Raw genomic sequence first — 19,871 nt, 5'->3', positions numbered from 1 at the left:
GAGGAGAGCTTCTTATTCTTCTTCCTGGCGGATCTAAACGTCATTAGAAAGCGATCAGGTAAGTTCGACAGCTGGTGGAGCCTTTTAGGCACTGAGAGAAGCTAGAAAGAACGAGACTGGCACGTAGCTCACATCACCTGCGTCCAATCACGTGAGCTGCGTGCATGCGCCTCCCTCTCCTCATGTTTTTGTAGGAGGTTGCTCTGGTTAGAGCAATTTTAATTGTATTTATTTGTACTGTGTGTTTTTGTATCCATGTATTTTTGTATATCATTTACAGTGACCCCCCCCCCCCCGACATACGATGGCCCCGACATATGATCAAATCGACATACGATGGCCTCTCAGAGGCCCTCATATGGGTCTGTGGATAGAACATTTTAATTTTTTTATGCTGAAATTGAACATCACTGACTACAGGAGGGGCATTTTCACTAGCTACAGGTGGTATTATTCTGGCAACAGGGGGACACTACTACTGGGGAAGTGGGTATTACTAAGGGGCCAAAATCACTGGGGAAGGAGGCATTAATACATACAGGTCAGTCCGGTTGTCACAGGGGATCTGATCTAGCAAGGAACTGTGAGTTTAAACAGAGCCTATGGCAGCAGTGTGACCTTGGCCTTATGTAGTCAACATGTTCTCTAAGGATCTTTTCTGCAGTGCTGTGGAAACACAACTGCAATCTGAAGAAGGGAAATTCTATTCCTCAAATGCGTTATTACTTTTATGTAATAATTTTATTTATTTTAACCCCTTAAGGACTGAGCGGTTTTCAGTTTTTGCACTTTCGTTTTTACCTTTACTGTCATAACCCTTTAAATTTTGCACCTACAGACCCATATGATGGCTTATTTTTGTGCCACCAATTCTACTTTGTAATGACATCAGTCATTTTACCCAAAAATCTATGGCAAAACAAAAAATAAATATTTGTGGGAAAAAACTGGAAAAAAAACAAACGCCATTTTGTAAATTTTGGGGGCTTCCGTTTCTACGCAGTGCATTTTTCTGTAAAAATGACACCTTATCTTTATTCTGTAGGTCCATACAATTAAAATGATACCCTACTTATATAGGTTTGATTTTGTGTTACTTCTGGTAAAAATCCTAGCTACATGCACGAAAATTAATACGTTTGAAAAATGTCCTCTTCTGACCCCTATGACTTTTATATTTTTCAACATACAGGGATATATTGGGCTAATTTTTTGCACCGTGATCTGATGTTTTCATCTGTACCATTTTTGTTTTGATCAGACTTTTTTTTATCACTTTTAATTCATTTTTTTTATGGTATAAAAAATGACCCAAAAATACACTATTTTGGACCGTGCGGTTTAATTAACAATATATTTTTATAGTTCGGACATTTACGCATGTGGCCATACCACATATGTTTATATTTAGTTTTGTTTACATAGTTAATGGGAAAAGGGGGGTGATCCAAACTTTTATTAGGGAAGGGGTTAAATCACATTTATCAAAGGAGTATTGTGGCTTTAGACATTTAGGCCCCCCGTGATCTCCTTGCAGCACCCGCATTATATGCGGAGCTGCGTCTCCAGGCTCGGAAACCAGAAGTTTTCAGGACTGGAGACGTGAATTTGAATCTTGTGTGTAGCATAGCAGCTCCATTCCTTTGACGTGAAAGTTGTAGTACCCCACACAAGCAGATGTGGTGCTGTTTTTGGAAGAAATTAGCTCTGTTTTTCTATTCCTGGATAACCCCTTTCAAGACACAGCCATAAGTGTTTTTTTTTGTGGGGCTAATTGTACTTAGTAAGGACATCTTTCATTTTGCCATAAAAACTGTACCCCCCCCCCCCCACCCACCCAATGTTGCAACTTTAGTGGGTTTTTGCTTTTACATAGTTATCTTTATCCTGTGGGTCAAAACAAATAAAATGTTACCCATGGTTATATGCTTATCTATTATTGTACTACTTTTAAAAACAGGCTGTGATTGACAGCCGGGTCCTGCTGCCCATCTCCTGCTCTGTGTCCCGGAGCGCAGGAGATCAGTAGGAAGTATGCATACACCCTACTATGCGAACCTGTCGGAAGTTACGACATATGCGTATGTCCCATAGTGGAAAGGGTTTAAAAATGATCATATTCTGGTCCCTATATCTTTTTATTTTTTCTGTATACCGGGTTGTATGAGGGCTCTTTTTTTTTGCTCTGTGATCTTTAGTTTTTATTGGTATCATCATTGTTTTGATGGCGTTTTATACATTTTTATATGATGTTACCAAAAATCAGCATTTTTGGTGTTTGGTATTTTTTTTTTTACGTTTACACAGTTGATCATGCGGGATCATAAACATTATATTTTAATTGTAAAGACATTTCTACACATGGCGATACCAAATATATTGTTGTTGTTTTTTTATTGTAATAGGAGGTAATTCTAAATAGCAATCATTAGTTTGTTCAGTACTAAGTAATCTCATAGCAAAGATCTGCCATCCTGCACACCAAAAGCTGGTAAGAGACCTTCGGTGGCTATTTGCTCTCATTGGACTGCCGTGACTGCATGAGCACTCACACAGCTCTGTAGAAGGAAAAATAGTTCAGAATGTCAGAATATGGTGACACAAAAGAATTTTTATTTAAAAAAATAAAAGATTTTTCATTTTTATGCTTTCATTTTTTCCTCCTTAGGCTATGTTCACACTACGGAATTCTCGCGGAATTCCACGAGCGGAACTCCACTAGCGGAATTCCGTGGTGTGAACTTAACATTAGTGTGAATGGGTCTCCTCGAGACCCGTTCACACTGCAGAATTTCCGTGGCAGACAATTCCGCCGATGAAATTGTTCTGCGCAAAGAAAGAACATGTTCATTCTTTGGGCAGATTCCGCGAGCACTGCATAGCCGTCAATGGTGACAGCTCAGTGCCCCGCGGCCCTAGCGCCGAAGCCCCTTCGGCGGCGGCTGCCAGGCAGAATCTCCTCTCTCGGAATTCAGCGAGCAGAGATTCCGTAGTGTGAACAGGGTCTTAGGGTTCAAATTCAAAAGGAATTTACTCGAGTACTTCTCCTTGAATTCTCTGCTCCAAATTAATTCACATCCCCTCTGCCCATTGACTTTAATGTTTTTTTCTGCTGTCCTGTTCACACTGCGGAAATTCTGCTAACGGAATTCCGACGCTGAATTCCGTTCCACTTGAAGAAAGAAGATGTTCATTCTCCAAGCGGAATCCGCTAGCAGAAATCAATAGAGTAGTCAATGGTAAAAAAAAATTCCGCCCAACATCGTTTTCGTGCGGAATTTGTGTGGAATTCACACAGAAATGGCTGAAAACCCTTCACTTCTTTCTCCCCCATTTCCACGTTCAATTCTGCACGCAATTCCGTGCAAATTTCGTGCGAAAAGAAAATTCTTTTTTCAGCATGTACATTTTTCAGTGTGAATTCCTCTAGATTTGGTCAGTGTGAACACACCCTTACATGGTAATAGCTGTAAGTCATTCAATTTTCTATCTACAGGGTCATATGGAGCTTGTTTTATGTGGAACCAATTATACTATGTAATGATATAACTCATTCTACCACAAAATATGTGGCGAAGCAGAACAAAATATTATTTGTAGGGTGAAACTGAACCCCTACAATTATGCAACTTTTGGGAGGTAGTTGTTTCTACACAGTGTGCTTTATGGTTAAAAGGACATGTTATCTTTATTCTGTAGGTTAACCCCTAGGTTTCACCTTAAGGACTCAGCAAATTTTTGTGTTTGCATTTTTGTTTTTTCCTCCATCCTTTCTAAAAATCATAACGCTTTCAATTTTGCACCTACAGACCCATATAAGGTATGTAGCAAAGAAAAACAGGCGTCCTGCACTCACCGTCCAACAGCTGATGATTCAGTTCTCATCTCGGGCTGTTAAGACCGGCATAGTAGACAGAGGTAGCGTGGGGAGCTCAGAGTCGACTGCCGGTGGTTTCACGCATACAGGTGCGCTTCTTCCAGCAGAGGTTTGGATGATAGATCGCGGGGGCCCGCATGACGCAGCGGACGAAATGCCCCCTCCATGTACCCCAAAGAGATACATGAAGGGGGCGTGTCTGCCGCAGCTTTCTGCTGGGGACGAAACTGCTCTTCCTGCAGACTCCCGCGGCCCCGTCCAGGAGATCCCAGGGGCCCCAGCGCTTGGATGCCCCCTGTGATCTATAACTTATCCTCTATCCTTTGGATAGGAGATAAGTTATGTTGCGCTGGAGTACTCCTTTAAGGATCGGGGATGCAGGGTGTATGCATACGCCCTCCGTCTCCAAGAGGTTAATACGATTACAATAATAGCCAATTTATATAGGTTTTATTATACTACTTTTTTTCTGTATACACGGCTGTATGGGGCTTCATTTTTTGTGCAGTGATCTGTAGTTTTTATTGGTACATTTATTTAGATGGGACTTTTTGATCACTTTTAATTCATTTTCTATTAGATGAACTGACCAAAAACCAGCACATTTGGACATCACTATTTTTTACATTTACGCCATTCGCTGTGCTGATTTATCAACGTAATATTTTAATAATTTGATCTAATTTGAATATTACTATTTTTATTTACAACTCCCAAATGGCACAATTTATGTGAAAAATAAGTGTGGTAATAACAATGGTGTTATCGCCCAGTACCAACAGAGTTGTATGGCGACCCTGCGCACAGCAGTATTAAGGCCAGTATTTGAAAGCGATTTTCTCCTTTTTTTTTTTATATGTTGCCTGGACTTCTAGATTTGGCTTACAGCCACGGAAGTAAACGGTAAACTACGCCAAAATGATGTTGCGTGAACAAAGGTTCATGGAATCACACTGCATTTTACTATTTCAGTAACGTTGCCGCATTTTGAGCACAAATGTTGTGTTACAGCGCCATCTAGTGTTACGAATGACAGCACAGCTACACTTTACTACCAGTCCTTCCCGATGTCATGACGTATGCCGCCTGTTGTACTGCTAGTATGGCGTGTGTGCACCTACGACCATTCCCCGCATTGTCACGTTATCTAGTAAACATGGGAACACGTTGCCCCAGTGACCCGGAAGTATACGTATTTACACACGTACACACAGAAATCACTTCCAGGTCCCTGTGGTCTCGCGAGAGTTTGTACTCGGCGGTAAAATGGCGGCTCCCGGGGCTGATGGACCGTCTGGAGCTGGGGACGAAGCGTTCTCCACGTTTTATACTGAGGTGACGTAATTGTCGTGTCAGTACAGAGGCGGGTGGTGGCGGACTCCATCCATTCATGACTACACGGACATAGCATCCCCGGCCCTGACTCCTCACGTTGGGTCACATTAGGTTCATGTTGTGCTCTCCTGTTCAGAGTTCTCTTGGTCCTATACATGAGGTTCCATTCACATCACTTTGGCTATGTTGTCAGTATACATGGGGTCGCATCTAAAACGTATTTGGACGTATAGGTAGCATACATGTGTTGCAGCCATACCCTTTACCGAGAACCTGTCACCAGTTGTATGCTGCCCAAACTGCGGGCAATATAACACTGATGTAGGGACAATATGAATTACTGTGAGATGCTGCAGTGACTAGTTGTCTTGGCAGAATTCTTAATTGGGCACTGTCATTAAACGTATTATTTAATATTACATTCCTTATGTGTAAATAAAAATGTTACTGATATATTTGTTTTAAAAATTGCAATTTTCTATGTGTAAGGCTGGGTTTACATCACGTTTTCAGCTATACTGGACTGCATACGGCTGGGGGGGAGCTAAAACCTGGCGCTCCCGTATCCCTGCCTTATGCCGCCCGTATGTGCTGACTCCAGTCGGCTCATTTTTGCCCCGTGTGCGGTTTTCTCAGCGGACCTAAAACCGTGGTTGACCACTGTTGGCTCATTGAAATGAATTGCATATGGCAGGGATATGGGAGCGCCCGGTTTTAGCCCCCCCAGCAGTATACGGTCCCGTATGGCTTAAAACGTGATGTGAACCCAGCCTAATTCCAGTTTGAAAAGTCGGCCACTAGGGGTCTCCCTCCGTATCCAGTCTGCATTTTCCCCCCTCATGGGCATAGACTTTGAACTTCTGCTGCCCGAGCAGAAGTCCAGAAATGCAGTCTGGACACAGTCTCCCTATAGATCACTTCCTGCCTGTATATGAATCAAAATCACAAAAGATGTCCCTGGAGGTTACAGGGCAAAACAGTCTATAACAACCTTTAAGGGGTTACCCCCTTGCAGGGAAAACCCTTACTAGAACCCGACCCCCCCCCCCCCCCCAAAAAAAAATAGTATCTTTATTGATATATATTTCAAAATTATACCCCGCACAAATGCTTAAAATTCCAGCAGTACTTGAGTGGTGTGTGTGTGTGTGTGTGTGTGTGTATATATATATATATATATATATATAGGGAATAACTGACATTCACTTTGTAGGGGACATGTTTTGGTCCAGAATGTTGCTTATAAACTGTGTGCTTACTGTGCAGCACCCCTTAGCTTCTGGTACTAAGTCCCTCTCCTATTAATACCACTCTATATATCCACTGTGTTAAAACAAACTACTAGCCTACCCAACATTTCGCTGAAGGAATCAGCTTTTTCAAGGGTAGCGAGGCTAATGCGTCCTCAGATGCTGTTTGCCTACTTATATAGACTTGTCCTGATGTCACTTCCATGTTTCTTCCAATCGGCTATACCGCTGAAATTTTAAACGTTTGTGCATGGCATAATTAAAAAATATATATCAATAAAGATACTATTTTCTGGGGGGGGGTTCTAGTTAGGGGTTTCCCCGCGAGGGGGTAATCCCTTAAAGGTTGTTATGTATATGAAACAGGCAGAGAGTGAGCTCTATGCATGGCTGCACCGAATGTGCATATCCCCGCCCCCCTGCCTCCCAACACACTGAGCGCGCACGGGATAGAGAAAGAAGGCATAGATGAGGAAGGACGGAAGTGAACCCCGCAGGCTTCAGATGATGATGTGTCTGCTGGGCAATTTCCCCTTCCTTGCTCACAGACGGCAGGCTTGCATACAGGTTTAAAAAAAAAAAAAAAAAAAAAAAAAAAAGGTAGAATGTAGTTCAGGATAAATTAGTGAGAGAGTGACAGGTACTCTTTAAACTATGATTACTCTGAAACACCCGAGTGTCAGAGTAATTCATAGTGTCTTGGCATTGCACTGCCTGTTGCCCGGGGTTGGGCAATATAAAACTGATTACAAGTTCCCTTTAAGGGTTTGTTTACACATACATACTGTATTTTGTGCATATTTGATGCTGCAGATTTCAATGTAAACTAAATTGCTGACCCCAGCTTCAAATCCTGTACATCAAGTATGCAGATAGCTCCATACATAGGGTAGTGGCCATCTGGGTTACTTCTAGGGATCGACCAATATCGATATTTTTTTTTTTTATATATATTTTTTTTTTAGGGCTGATACTGATAATCTGTGACCTTTCAGGCCGATTGCCAATAACTTATACCGATATTCCGGTATAAGTTATCGGCTATTTCCCCCCACCCGGCCCCGCAGAAGCCGCTGCAGATCGATGATTTAAGGCGGGCTCTTTAAATCAATGAACTGCAGCGGCTTTTGCGAGGCCAGAGACTGCCTCTGCCGCCCACTTCTCTCCCCCTGCCTTTCTTGGGGTCCTCCCTAGTCCAACCACCACCACTGCTGCCCCATTGCTTCCCCCATCCCCGGTTTTATAATTACCTGTTCCCGGGGCCCAGGGTCCGTGCTACTTCTGGCTCCGGCGGAGTCCGGAGCAGTCACTGTGCGTACTGACGGTGACGTTGCGTTGAGGATGTCACTCATCACTGCGCACTCGTCACTGCGCTGCGCAGGATGTCGCAGGAGCCAGAAGTAGCGCAGATTCCGGGCCCCGGGAACAGGTAGTTATAAAACCGGGGATGGGGAAGGCAATGGGGCAGCGGCGGTGGTCTCCGGCCGGGGAGGAGGGGCGGTGCATAGCGGAAAGGTAATTGCCGATACTGATAATTAGAGATGAGCAAACACAGTAAATTCGATTCGTCACAAACTTCTCTGCTCGGCAGTTGATGACTTATCCTGCGTAAATTAGTTCAGCTTTCAGGTGCTCCGGTGGGCTGGAAATGGTGGATACAGTCCTAGGAAAGTCTCCTAGGACTGTATCCACCTTTTCCAGCCCAGCGGAGCACCTGAAAGCTGAACTAATTTATGCAGGAAAAGTCATCAAATGCCGAGCCGAGAAGTTCGTGACGAATCAAATTTACTGTAAGTTCGCTCATCTCTACTGATAATGTCCAAAATCGTGAATATCGGTCAATAATATCGGCCAAACCGATAATCGGTCTATCCCTAGTTACTACAGTTAAAGCGTTACTGCTGTTAGAAACAACTTTTTTCTATTTAATACTTCCTTTAAAAACTAAACATTTTCCAAATGTACTTCATTAAAAAATGTAATTACTAAAGATGTGAAAAAAGGGTTTTAAAAAAATGGCCACTAGGGGGTCTCTATCTTTTTAATTTTGCAAATGAACCATGCAAAACTAGCCTTTTTGGTCCATCAAAGAAAAGGACCAAAATATCTGGGGGGAGGGAGATGTTGTTATCTCCATTCTGTTCCTCAGAGCACAGACAAGATCCAGACAGCCTGCAATCTTTAAGAAGAGAAGCATTCACATGCACAGTGACAAGCAATACAAGGTGCTAAACTATTATTTAAATGCAAAATGGTTTCTCTTTGGTCATTTTATGAACTTATTTATTGTGTATTTGCACCATATAGGTTCCACATAGCTGCTTTAGGATTATAAAAAGCATGAACTTTGATTAAAAAGCTGTATTTATTTTTTGGCACAAATTGCAGGTTTTTATTCTGTCCTTGAACCATGTAGTTTCACATGGCTGCATTAGAGTTATCTAGAGCATGCATTTAGGTAGAAAACTTTGCAACTGTAAAAATGTTTGTGCAGACCCAATGACGGAAGGAGAGGAGCTCATCACACTCCAGGGGAAACGCTCCCAGCCTCTCAGAGAAATCCAGGTAGACTCATCACAGTAATACATAGATCAAAAGGTATTTGACATATTAACACATGCATATCATTATGCATACAGGTCTTAGGGCACATTACTACACTCACTTAAGCATTTTTTTTTTTCTTACTAATGACAGTAACGCTTTAACTTCACTTCAATGGGAGCTAAGTTGCAGTAACCAAGCCCAGCCACTACCCAATGTATGGTGCTGTCTGTTTCCTGCCCTGTTGGCTGTGTAGTGCAGGCACCATGGCTCTGGCAAACAGCTGACAACAAGTGCCAGGTGTTGGACTCCACTGATATTGATGGCATATATTAGGGATGTCCCTAAGGCCAAGTACGAATACTGATACTTTAATTTTAGTACTTACCGATACCAAGTACTTTTATTTTATTTTTTTAAAGGGAATCTGACACCAGGGTGACCTTGTTTCTGGCTCTGCTTATCGTGCTGATATGTGGGTTCCTTGTTGTGTGCAATGAAGGCGGCTGCTGTAGTATGATCAAAGATGAAGGTCCCCCTCACCTGCCTCCGCTGCCTTCCACGGGTCTTCTGCTATGGTCTGAGATCGAGCAGACCAGAGCAGAAGATGACCGATAACACTAATCAGTACTATGCCCTATGCATAGCACTGAACAGTATTAGCAATCGAATGATGGCTAGAAATAGTCCGCATTAAAGTGTAAAAATAAAAGTAAAAAAAAGTAAAAACTCCCCTCCCCCAATAAAAATTTGTAAAAAAAAAAACTAATAAACATATTTGGTATCACTGTGTGCGTAAATATCCGAACTATTAAAATATAATGTTAATTATCCCATACAGTGAACGTAAAAAAAAGTCCAAAATTGCTGCATTTTTTTATAAAATTTTATTCCAAATAAAATTGATTAAAAAATATATTACGTTTTATACATGCAAATGTGGTATAAAAAAAAAAGACAGATCACGGCACAAAAAATGAGCCCTCATACCGCCGCTTTTATGGAAAAATGAAAAAATTATAGGTCAGCAGCAAAATAGAGGGATTTTAAACGCACTAATTTGGTTAAAAAGTTTGCGATTTTATTTTTATTTTTTTAAAGCTGTATAATAATAAAGTACGGTATGTTATCATGGATATTTTAATCGTATTGCCCCACAAAATAAAGAAAACATGTCTTTTACCATAAAGTGTACAACATGAAAATGAAGCCTTCCAAAATTTGCTAAATTGTGGTTTTCTTATCAATTTCCCAACACAAATAGTATTTTTTTGGTTGCGCCATACATTTCATGACAACATGAGTGATAGCATTACAAAGGGCAACTTTCGTGCAAAGAACAAGCCCTTATACTAGTCTGTGGATAAAAATATAAAAGAGTTATGATTCTTAGAAGGCAAGGAGTCCTTAAAGGAGAACTCCAGAATATAAAAATTGTCCTCCATACTGCTGGCAGAAAAAAAAAAATAAAGATGTACATACCTTCCTCCGCTCCTCCGGTAACCGGTCTCCACCGCGATCCTCTTCCTGGTTGCCGTGGTCGGCGAGTCATACTGTACTCAGCCAATCACCGGCTGCAGCGAAGTCCCGACTCGGCCGGTGATAGGCTGAGCGGCAGTGTGACGTTTTCGGCCCCGGCAGCAGGTGCCGGTGTAGTGAAGAATTTTGTGTCTTGAAGCGTTCTCACACTGCCGCTCAGCCTATCGCCGGCCAAGTTGGGACTTCGCTGTGGCCGGTGATTGGCTGAGCGCAGTATGACTCGCCGACCACCGGCAACCAGGTGCGAGAGCAGGAGTTGCATTCGCTTAATTCAGCAGCTGCGGACCCTCCAGTAATGACGGACATCAGCGATTGCACTGATGTCTGCCATTAAACCCTCCGATGCGAGTGATTAATGCAGATCATGACATCTGCGGCAGTGCGACACTTAAAATGGCTGATCTGATCGCCCGCGGCATTGCCACGGGGGATCAGATCAGACAAGATGGCAGACGGAGGTCCCTTCACCTGCCTCCGTCCGTCTCCCGAGGTCTTCTGCACTGATCTGCCTTCGAGCAGACCATAGCAGAAGATCGCCAATAATACTGATCAGTGCCCTATGCAGAGCACTGAACAGTATTAGCATTCTAATGATTGCTATAAATTGATCCCAATGGGGACTAAAAAAAGTTTAAAATAAATGTAAAAAGCTCCTCCCCAATAACATTTTTAATCATCCCTTACCCCATATTAATACAAAAAAAGCCTAAAAAAATATAAATAATAAAGATATTTGGTATTGTCGCGTGAGTAAATGCCCAAACTATAAAAATATAATGTTAATGATCCCCACTGGCAAACGGCGTTAACGTAAAAAATAAAATAAAAAGTCCAAAATTTCAGCTTTTGTCACATCAAACTGCAATTTTTTTTTATAAAAAGCAATCAAAAAGTCACATATACGCAAACCTGGTACTCAAACAACCTACAGATCATGGCGCAAAAAATGAGCCCTCATACTTCCCTGAATATGGAAAAATAAGAAAGGTCGAGGTGGTCAAAATAAGGCAATTTTAAAGAGTACCTATCATCAGCCTAACTCTCCCTAATTCCCCATCTGTCCCTGACTCTAACACTATGCCTGTCCTTTATTTTTAGTAAACCCCCCCTAGAAATACCTATTTTGAGCTATCTTCGGTAGCGCAGTAACCTTGCGTTTCTGAGGGGCGGAAGTGGGCATGACCCGGCAGGCGCAACGTCATCTGATGCCTGGCCGGGGCTCGCTTCCGGCCTTCTTCCTGTATTCTGCTCTCCCTCTTGGGAGCGCACATACAGCCACAGCACAGGGCAGGACGGCAGCTCCTAAGTCTCATCCTCTGTTTTGCATTGCACGTGCCATACAGAGTGGAGAAACATCGGAGGACAGAGCTGTCATCCCTGCAGGATTTCTAGTACTCAACCTGCAAAGAAAAATTATAACTTACATTTATAATGAAAAGACCTTGATCTGGGTTTTTTCCCCTATCTCTCTAGGCAGACCCGTTGTTTACAATAAGATGAGCAGCGCTCCACTGACTCAGGCTGGCTGAGTCAGGAGCGCGCCCCTCTGAAGTGTAAGCACAGAGCTCACTCCCGCCTGTCTGACAAGCGAGGAGCTGCGCTGAGTCCTGGCTGCAGAGTGATTTTGGACTCGTGCTCTGAGTCTGAAATGCTTGAGGCCAGGACATCTAGGGAGACCCCTAGTGGAGGATTTTTCAATATACTAAAATATACATGAAAAGAAGAAATTATTTTTAATCAAACTTATTAGAAAAGTGTTCATTAGGGTTTCATCTGTCTTATATAAAAAGTTTGAGATTTTTTAAAAGCAGTCCAATCATTTTAATTCTATTTACCCAGACAATAAAGAAAACATGTAATTTTTACTGTAAAGTTTACAGTGTGAAAACAAAACTTTTGGGAAATGCATAATTATGATTTTCGTTTAAATTTCCTTACACAAAAAATTCTTTTTTGGGTTTACAGTACATTTTAGGGTAAAATGAGTGATTTCATTACAAAGTACAACTGGTCACGCAAAAAACAAGCCCTTATATGGGTCTGTGAATGGAAATATAAAAGTGTTATGGATTTTAGAAAGCGAGGAGGAAAAAACGAAAACGCAAAAATAAAATTGGCTGTGTCCTTAAAGGGTTAAATAGTACCTGTCATCAAACCATATTTTCTAAACTAACTCAGATTATATTCCCTAACTACTCCTAACACCCCTCCTGCTCATAAAAATAAATAAATTCCGAGCTTTAAAAAGCTCTGTATTATACCTTTCCCCTTGCACACCTTGTGTGAGCTCCTGGCAGGAGAAAGTGGGCGTTCCCCAGCAGGTGCTGCGTCGCTGAAGCCTGCGAGAGCTATGCCTCGCCATGCCCCGCATGCACTTCGAGTTTGGTCTTCTGCAAGGCCGGGAGGAGACCAAGCTAACTGAACAGAACAGAACCACCTAGTGGCTTTTTTTTTCATTCACATTAAAAACATATAAAGGTTGAGAATTTTAACAGCAAGTAAATAATAAAGTGTCTTATAATTATATAAGGAACAATATATTAACCCCTTCAGGACCAAGCCCATTTTGGCCTTAAGGACCAGAGCGTTTTTTGCACATCTGACCACTGTCACTTTAAACATTAATAACTCTGGAATGCTTTTAGTTATCATTCTGATTCCGAGACTGTTTTTTCATGACATATTCTACTGTAACATGGTGGTAAAATTTTGTGGTAACTTGCATCCTTTCCTTGTGAAAAATCCTAAAATTTGATGAAAAATTTGAAAATTTTGCATTTTTCTAACTTTGAAGCTCTCTGCTTGTAAGGAAAATGTATATTACAAATAAAAAAAATTTTTATTCACATATACAATATGTCTACTTTATGTTTGCATCATAAAAGTGACGAGTTTTTACTTTTGGAAGACACCAGAGGGCTTCAAAGTTCAGCAGAAATTTTCCAATTTTTCACAAAATTTTCAAACTCACTATTTTTCAGGGACCAGTTCAGGTTTGAAGTGGATTTGAAGGGTCTTCATATTAGAAATACCCCACAAATGACCCCATTATAAAAACTACACCCCCCAAAAGTATTCAAAATGACATTGTCAGAAAATTCACAATCTTCATTTTTTACACTCGCATGTTCTTGTAGACCCAATTTTTGAATTTTTACAAGGGGTAAAAGGAGAAAATGTACACTTATATTTGTAGCCCAATTTCTCTCGAGTAAGCACATACCTCATATGTCTATGTAAAAAGTTTGGCGGGCGCAGTAGAGGGCTCAGAAGGGAAAGAGCGACAACGGGATTTTGGAGAGTACGTTTTTCTGAAATGGTTTTTGATGGGCATGTTGCATTTAGGAAGCCCCTATGGTGCCAGAACAGCAAAAAACCCTCACATGGCATACCATTTTGGAAACTAGACCCCTTGAGGAACATAACAAGGAATAAAGTGAGCCTTAATACCCCACAGGTGTTTCACGACTTTTGCATATGTAAAAAAAAAATTATTTTTTTTCACTAAAAAGCAGAAAATACCCCCCAATATTTGTAACCCCTTCTCTTCTGAGTATGGAGGTACCCCATAAGTTGACCTGAAGTACACTACGGGCGAACTACAATGCTCAGAAGAGAAGGAGTCATATTTGGCTTTTTGAGAGCAAATTTTGCTCGGGGGGCATGTCGCATTTAGGAAGCCCCTATGGTGCCAGAACAGCAAAAAAACCACATGGCATACCATTTTGGAAACTAGACCCCTTGAGGAACGTAATAAGGAATAAAGTGAGCCTTATTACCCCACAGGTGTTTCACGACTTTTGCATATGTAAAAAAAAAAACATTTTTATTCACTAAAATGTGTGTTTCCCCCCAAATTTCACATTTTTCCAAGGGTTAATAGAAGAAAATACCCCCCAAAATTAGTAACCCCATCTCTTCTGAGTATGGAGGTACCCCATAAGTTGACCTGAAGTGCACTATGGGCGAACTACAATGCTCAGAAGAGAAGGAGTCATATTTGGCTTTTTGAGAGCAAATTTTGCTCGGGGAGCATGTCGCATTTAGGAAGCCCCTATGGTGCCAGGACAGCAAAAAAAAAACACATGGCATACCATTTTGGAAACTAGACCCCTTGAGGAACGTAACAAGGGGTACAGTGAGCATTTGCCCCCCACTGTTTTCATTTTCACGGACCACTGTTCCATAGATCAGTCAGACACCTGTGGGGGGTAAATTCTCACTGCACCCCTCATTACATTCCGTGAGGGGTGTCGTTTCCGAAATGGGGTCACATGTGGGGTTTTGTTTTTTTTGCATTTGTCAAAACCGCTGTAACAATCAGCCACCCCTGTGCAAATCACCTCAATTGTACATGGTGCACTCTCCCTTCTGGGCCTTGTTGTGCGCCCCCAGAGCACTTTGCGCCCACATATGGGGTATCTCCGTAGTCTGGAGAAATTGCGTTACAAATTTTGGGGGGCTTTTTTCCCTTTTACCTCTTGTGAAAATGTAAAGTATAGGGCAACATCAGCATGTTAGTGTAAAAAATTAAAATTTTTTACACTAACATTCTGGTGTAGACCCCAACATTTCCTTTTCATGAAGGGTTAAAGAAGAAAATACCCCCCAAACCTTGTAACGCAATTTCTCCCGAGTACGGCGATACCCCATATGTGACCCTAAACTGTTGCCTTGAAATACGACAGGGCTCCAAAGTGAGAGCGCCATGTGCATTTGAGGCCTAAATTAGGGATTTGCATAGGGGCGCCTCCAGCTGTTGCAAAACTCCCAGCATGCTTGGACAGTCAACGGCTGTCCGGCAATACTGGGAGTTGTTGTTTTTCAACAGCTGGAGGCTCTGCTTTGGAAACAGTGGTGTACCGGATGTTCTTATTGGGGGAGGGGGGCTGTGTAGGGGTATGTGTATATGTAGTGTTTTTTACTTTTTATTTTATTTTGTGTAGTGTAGTGTTTTTAGGGTACAGTCACATGGGCGGGGGATTACAGCGAGTTTCCCAGCGCAAAATTTGCTGCATCTCAAACCCACTGTAAAAGCCTCGCCCATGTGAATGTACCCTGTACATTCACAGGGGTGGGGGGTGCACCAGCTGTTGCAAAACCACAACTCCCAGCATGCATGGTCTGTTAGTGCATGCTGGGAGTTATAGTTTTGCAACAGCTGGAGGCACACAGGTTAGGAAACACTGAGTTAGAAACAGACAATGTTTCCCAACCAGTGTGTCTCCAGTTGTTGCAAAACTACAACTCCCAGCATGCCCAGACAGCTGAAGGGCATGCTGGGAGTTGTAGTTCGGCAATATCTGAAGGGCCAGATGTTGCTGAACTAAAACTCCCAGCATGCCTGGACAGTCAGTGCATGATGAGAGTTGTAGTTTTGCAACAGCTGGAAAAGCACAGATTGGAGACCATTATGCAATGGTCTCCAAACTGGGGCCCTCTAGATGTTGCAAAACTACAACTCCCAGCATGCCCAGACAGCCAAAGGCTGTCTAGGCATGCTGGGAGTTGTAGTTTTCAGACTCCTAGAAGCAGCAGTGAAGTTCTTCACTGCTGCTTCTGAGGACCATATACTCACCTGCCGGTCCCGTCGCTGCTCCTCCACGTGGCCGGTCCCGCGCTGCTCCTCGGTCCCGCCGCTGGATCTGGTAAAGCTGCTGGTCCCCACGTGTTCCCCCACCTATGCCGCGAGCCCCCGCAGCCATCGTCCCCCGTTCTGCCCGACTTCCAGGGGCGGGCAGTGCGGGGGATCTGAACTTTCACCCTAGATCACTGTGATTGGTCCACAGGGACCAATCACAGTGATCGCTGACCAGGACCATCAATGGATGGTCCTGGTGGTGAAGCAGAAGTTGTCCCCTGCTGGAAACAGCGGGACTTCTGCCAGTTAACCCGTGCGATGCTGCGCATCGCCGGGTTAACTGAATGTCATTTATAAACGCCGGGATGCGCGAACGCACTGCACAACCCGGCGTTTATATATGACATTCTGCGGGAAGGGGTTAATAGTTTAGTTTGGTGACAAGTACTCTTTAAAAAAAATGTACATTTGGAAAGCAGACTAAACATACTTGCTGATAGATTATTACAGTTTATAGCACCAAAAGTATGCTGTGGGATACCTTTTGCAAATAGCCCAACGTTTATCAGCAACAGAGGCAAAAAACATATTGGCAAGATTTATCAAACTGTGTAAGAGAAAAAAAAATAGTGATTTTCCCCCAGCAGCCAATCACAGCTCAGCTAACGAGCGCTTGTAAAGTGAAAGCTGAACTGTGATTGGCCGTTTTTTTTCTCTCTCACCCAGTTTGATAAATCTGGGCCAATGTGAATAGGGCTTGAGATACAGCCCTATACAGACACCTGTAGTACAGGCCAATTTAAGTCCAGTAGAGAGCAATGCTATGCATGGAATAATTATTATAATAGATTTCAATTGCAAACTGCAGGAAAAAATAAATACATACACAGCAAAGTTACTAAAGAGGCCATCAATGTCTTTTCAGCATGGTGCCAGTTGTCTGGCAGAGGCATGACTCCAGCTTATACACAATGAAAAGGCAGGAAGCAGTTGGTTCCCTTCATTGTGTAGTGACCATGCAGGGCTACTGTAGCTCAGCTCCCATTCACTACAATGTTCATTGGCCCAGGTTTATCATTCTCAGGACAAAGCTGATTTTCCCATAACATGGCAACACTTGAAGTGCCTGGAAGCAAAACAGGTAAAATCTTTTCTGCTCCCTGGGTAACCCCATTAAAGGATTTTTCTGGCAAAAGTCCTTAGCCTATTTTCATCTTAAGTAAATTCTCATTTTTTGCTTTTTCGTTTTTTTCCTCCTACCCTTCTAAAAATCATAACACTTTCAATTTTGCACCTACAGACCCATATAAGGGCTTGTTTTTTTGCGTTACCAATTGTACTTCGTAATGACATCACTATGTTGTGGGTCCATACAGTTACATAGGTTTTATTTTATTTTAATACTTAAAAAAATTATAAAACTACATGCACCAAAATTAGTATGTTTAAAATTGGCATATTCTGACCCCTATAACTTTTTTATTTTTCCATGTATGGGGTGGTATGAGGGCTAATTTTCTGCACCGTCTGTAGTTTTTATCAGTACCATTTTAGTTTTGATGGGACTTTTTGATCGCTTTTTATTAATGTTTTTATGGCATATGTAGTGACCAAAAATGCGCAATTGGGCTTTGGTATTTTTTCACGTGTATGCCATCAACCGCATGGTTTAGCTAACCTTGTATCTTAATAGTTTGGACATTTATGCACGCGGCGGTACCACATATGATTATTTTTATTCTTTATTATATTATTTTATTTAAAAAATGGGAAAAGGGGGGTGATTTAAACTTTTAATTGGGAAGGGGTTAATGAAGTTTTATTAAAAAAAAAATAATAATTTTAACTTTTTTTTTAACTCCCATAGGGCCCGATTGGCCTTGCCCGGCATTAGCCGTGGGTCCTGGCTGTCCGTAGCAACTGGGACCCACCGGGTTTAACCCGTTCTCCGCTGGTGAGAATGGTTTAAACCCGTTGAACTGGACCAGGGCGTGCAGGTATGCCCTGAGTCCTTAAAGATCGAGGATGCAGGGCGTACGCTTACGCCTTTCATCTCTAAGAGGTTTAAAAAAATCAAGAAACCTATGCTAAAGGCAGCCCTAGTTGATGCCATATCCTATAGGGATCCTACATGCTCAACTGTCGGAGCCTAAGGGAGGCCTATCTATAGAGTAGGGTCCGTCCCGATGAGGTCACCTTACCGTGGTGGGATGGTACACACTATTTGATCAAATGGTATGCTAAGAACCTCAATGTTTATCTATTCAGTATTGCAATTTATAATGATACACAATATACATATATTTTTGCACTTGTATTTCAGCCATAGCAGTCTGCCCCTGCATATTTATAATAGCTCTTTTGAATGTGCTGACCAATTTTTAGATAATTTTTGCCATGTTCTATAGGGACAGGAAACACCCAGCTTCCCCAGAAGGTCATTAGTGTTGTTTGTGTCTTTATGGAGCATGGCAGAGAGGTCTCTTATGGCCGCTTCTAGTTGGGGGTTGCTAGGTAAGGACTATGGGGGAGATTTATCATTGCCTTCCTGACATTTTATTGGCTGAAATTTTGCGTCAATTGTTTGCGTAGTTTTTGTGCAAAAATTTTGCGCAATTTCAAAATAGACAGCTTTGGCAAAAGGGACTGAAATGCAGTGCTCATTCTTGACTATGCAGTGAAAGAGATTTATTAGCTGCATCTTTTTTTTTTTTTTTTTTTTTTTTTTTTAAAGCTGCAAAATTAATGTGCAAACATTAAAAAAAAATGCTTAAAATCCTTAGATAAATTACATCCTACAGCAAGTTCTGTGGTGATTTTTCATTTCAAATGTGCGCACCGTTTTGATAAATTTGGTGCACAAATTCTGGTCTATTTGGACAACATGGCCATGGTTACACTGCTACGTGATCAAGATTTGTCCAGGCCAGGCATTCTTCAGAAACAAGCTCTCAGAATAATTTCCTTGGCGGAAAAGCATGTGGACTCCCGCCCCCCCCCCCTCCCCCCTTTAGCAGTTCAGTTTAACGGCTATAAAAATCCCAAGTATGAGGCCAATTATCTCAGCAGACGAGGTGTCTTCAGGGGAATGCTCCTAAACAGAAAAATAGGGAGTCCCTATGTTGAGCTTTTTTGCTACAAAAAAATAAAATTGTCAGTCTTTTTCACCCTAGGTTTAAAAGGGTACTCTCCTGGAAAACATTTTTTTCAACTGGTGCCAGATAGTTAAACAGATTTGTAAATTACTTCAATTTAAATCGTAATCCTTCCAGTACTTATCATCTGCTATATTCTCCACAGGAAGTTATTTTCTTTTTGAATTTCCTTTGTCTGACCACAGTGCTCTCTGCTGACACCTATATACATTTTAGGAACTGTTCACAGTTCAAGCAAATCCCCATAGCAAACCTCTCCTGCTCTGGACAGTTCCTAAAATAAACAGAGGTGTCAGTAGAGAGCACTGTGCCTCTTTGGGAGTGGATGTGATTACACAGAAGTGTGATTTTCACCTTCCTAATGCCATTCCTCTCCTTCCAAGAGTGTTGCACAAATTCCAGAGAGAAGCCTCTATTCGGATCCTAGTGGCTTCACAATGATCAAAGAAAAGCTGGTTTGACTTGATAAACAAGCTGAAGATACATGGTCTCCTATTGTTTCCTTGCAGGACAAACCTAATACAGGGCCAGTATTTCATCTGGCAGCTTGGATTTTAAGGAGTCAAATTTATTATTGTGGAATGGAAGTA

At 42.0% G+C, this 19,871-nt stretch overlaps 1 protein-coding gene across 1 annotated transcript in view; it reads left to right on the top strand.

Annotated features, from left to right (window-relative positions):
* Positions 1 to 5,056: 5,056 nt before the first annotated feature.
* The window catches only part of DNAJC8 (DnaJ heat shock protein family (Hsp40) member C8), a 57,147-nt gene continuing 42,332 nt past the window's right edge, over positions 5,057 to 19,871 (top strand). Inside the window, exon 1 of the mRNA XM_056557297.1 lies at positions 5,057 to 5,212. Coding sequence (XP_056413272.1) covers positions 5,144 to 5,212 — 69 coding nt within the window. The 5' untranslated portion in view covers positions 5,057 to 5,143. The remainder of the gene's footprint in view (positions 5,213 to 19,871) is intronic.

The sequence above is a fragment of the Hyla sarda genome, chromosome 2 (assembly GCF_029499605.1).
Source record: "Hyla sarda isolate aHylSar1 chromosome 2, aHylSar1.hap1, whole genome shotgun sequence".
NCBI lineage: Eukaryota > Metazoa > Chordata > Amphibia > Anura > Hylidae > Hyla > Hyla sarda.
This window is presented reverse-complemented; position numbering and strand designations above follow the sequence as displayed.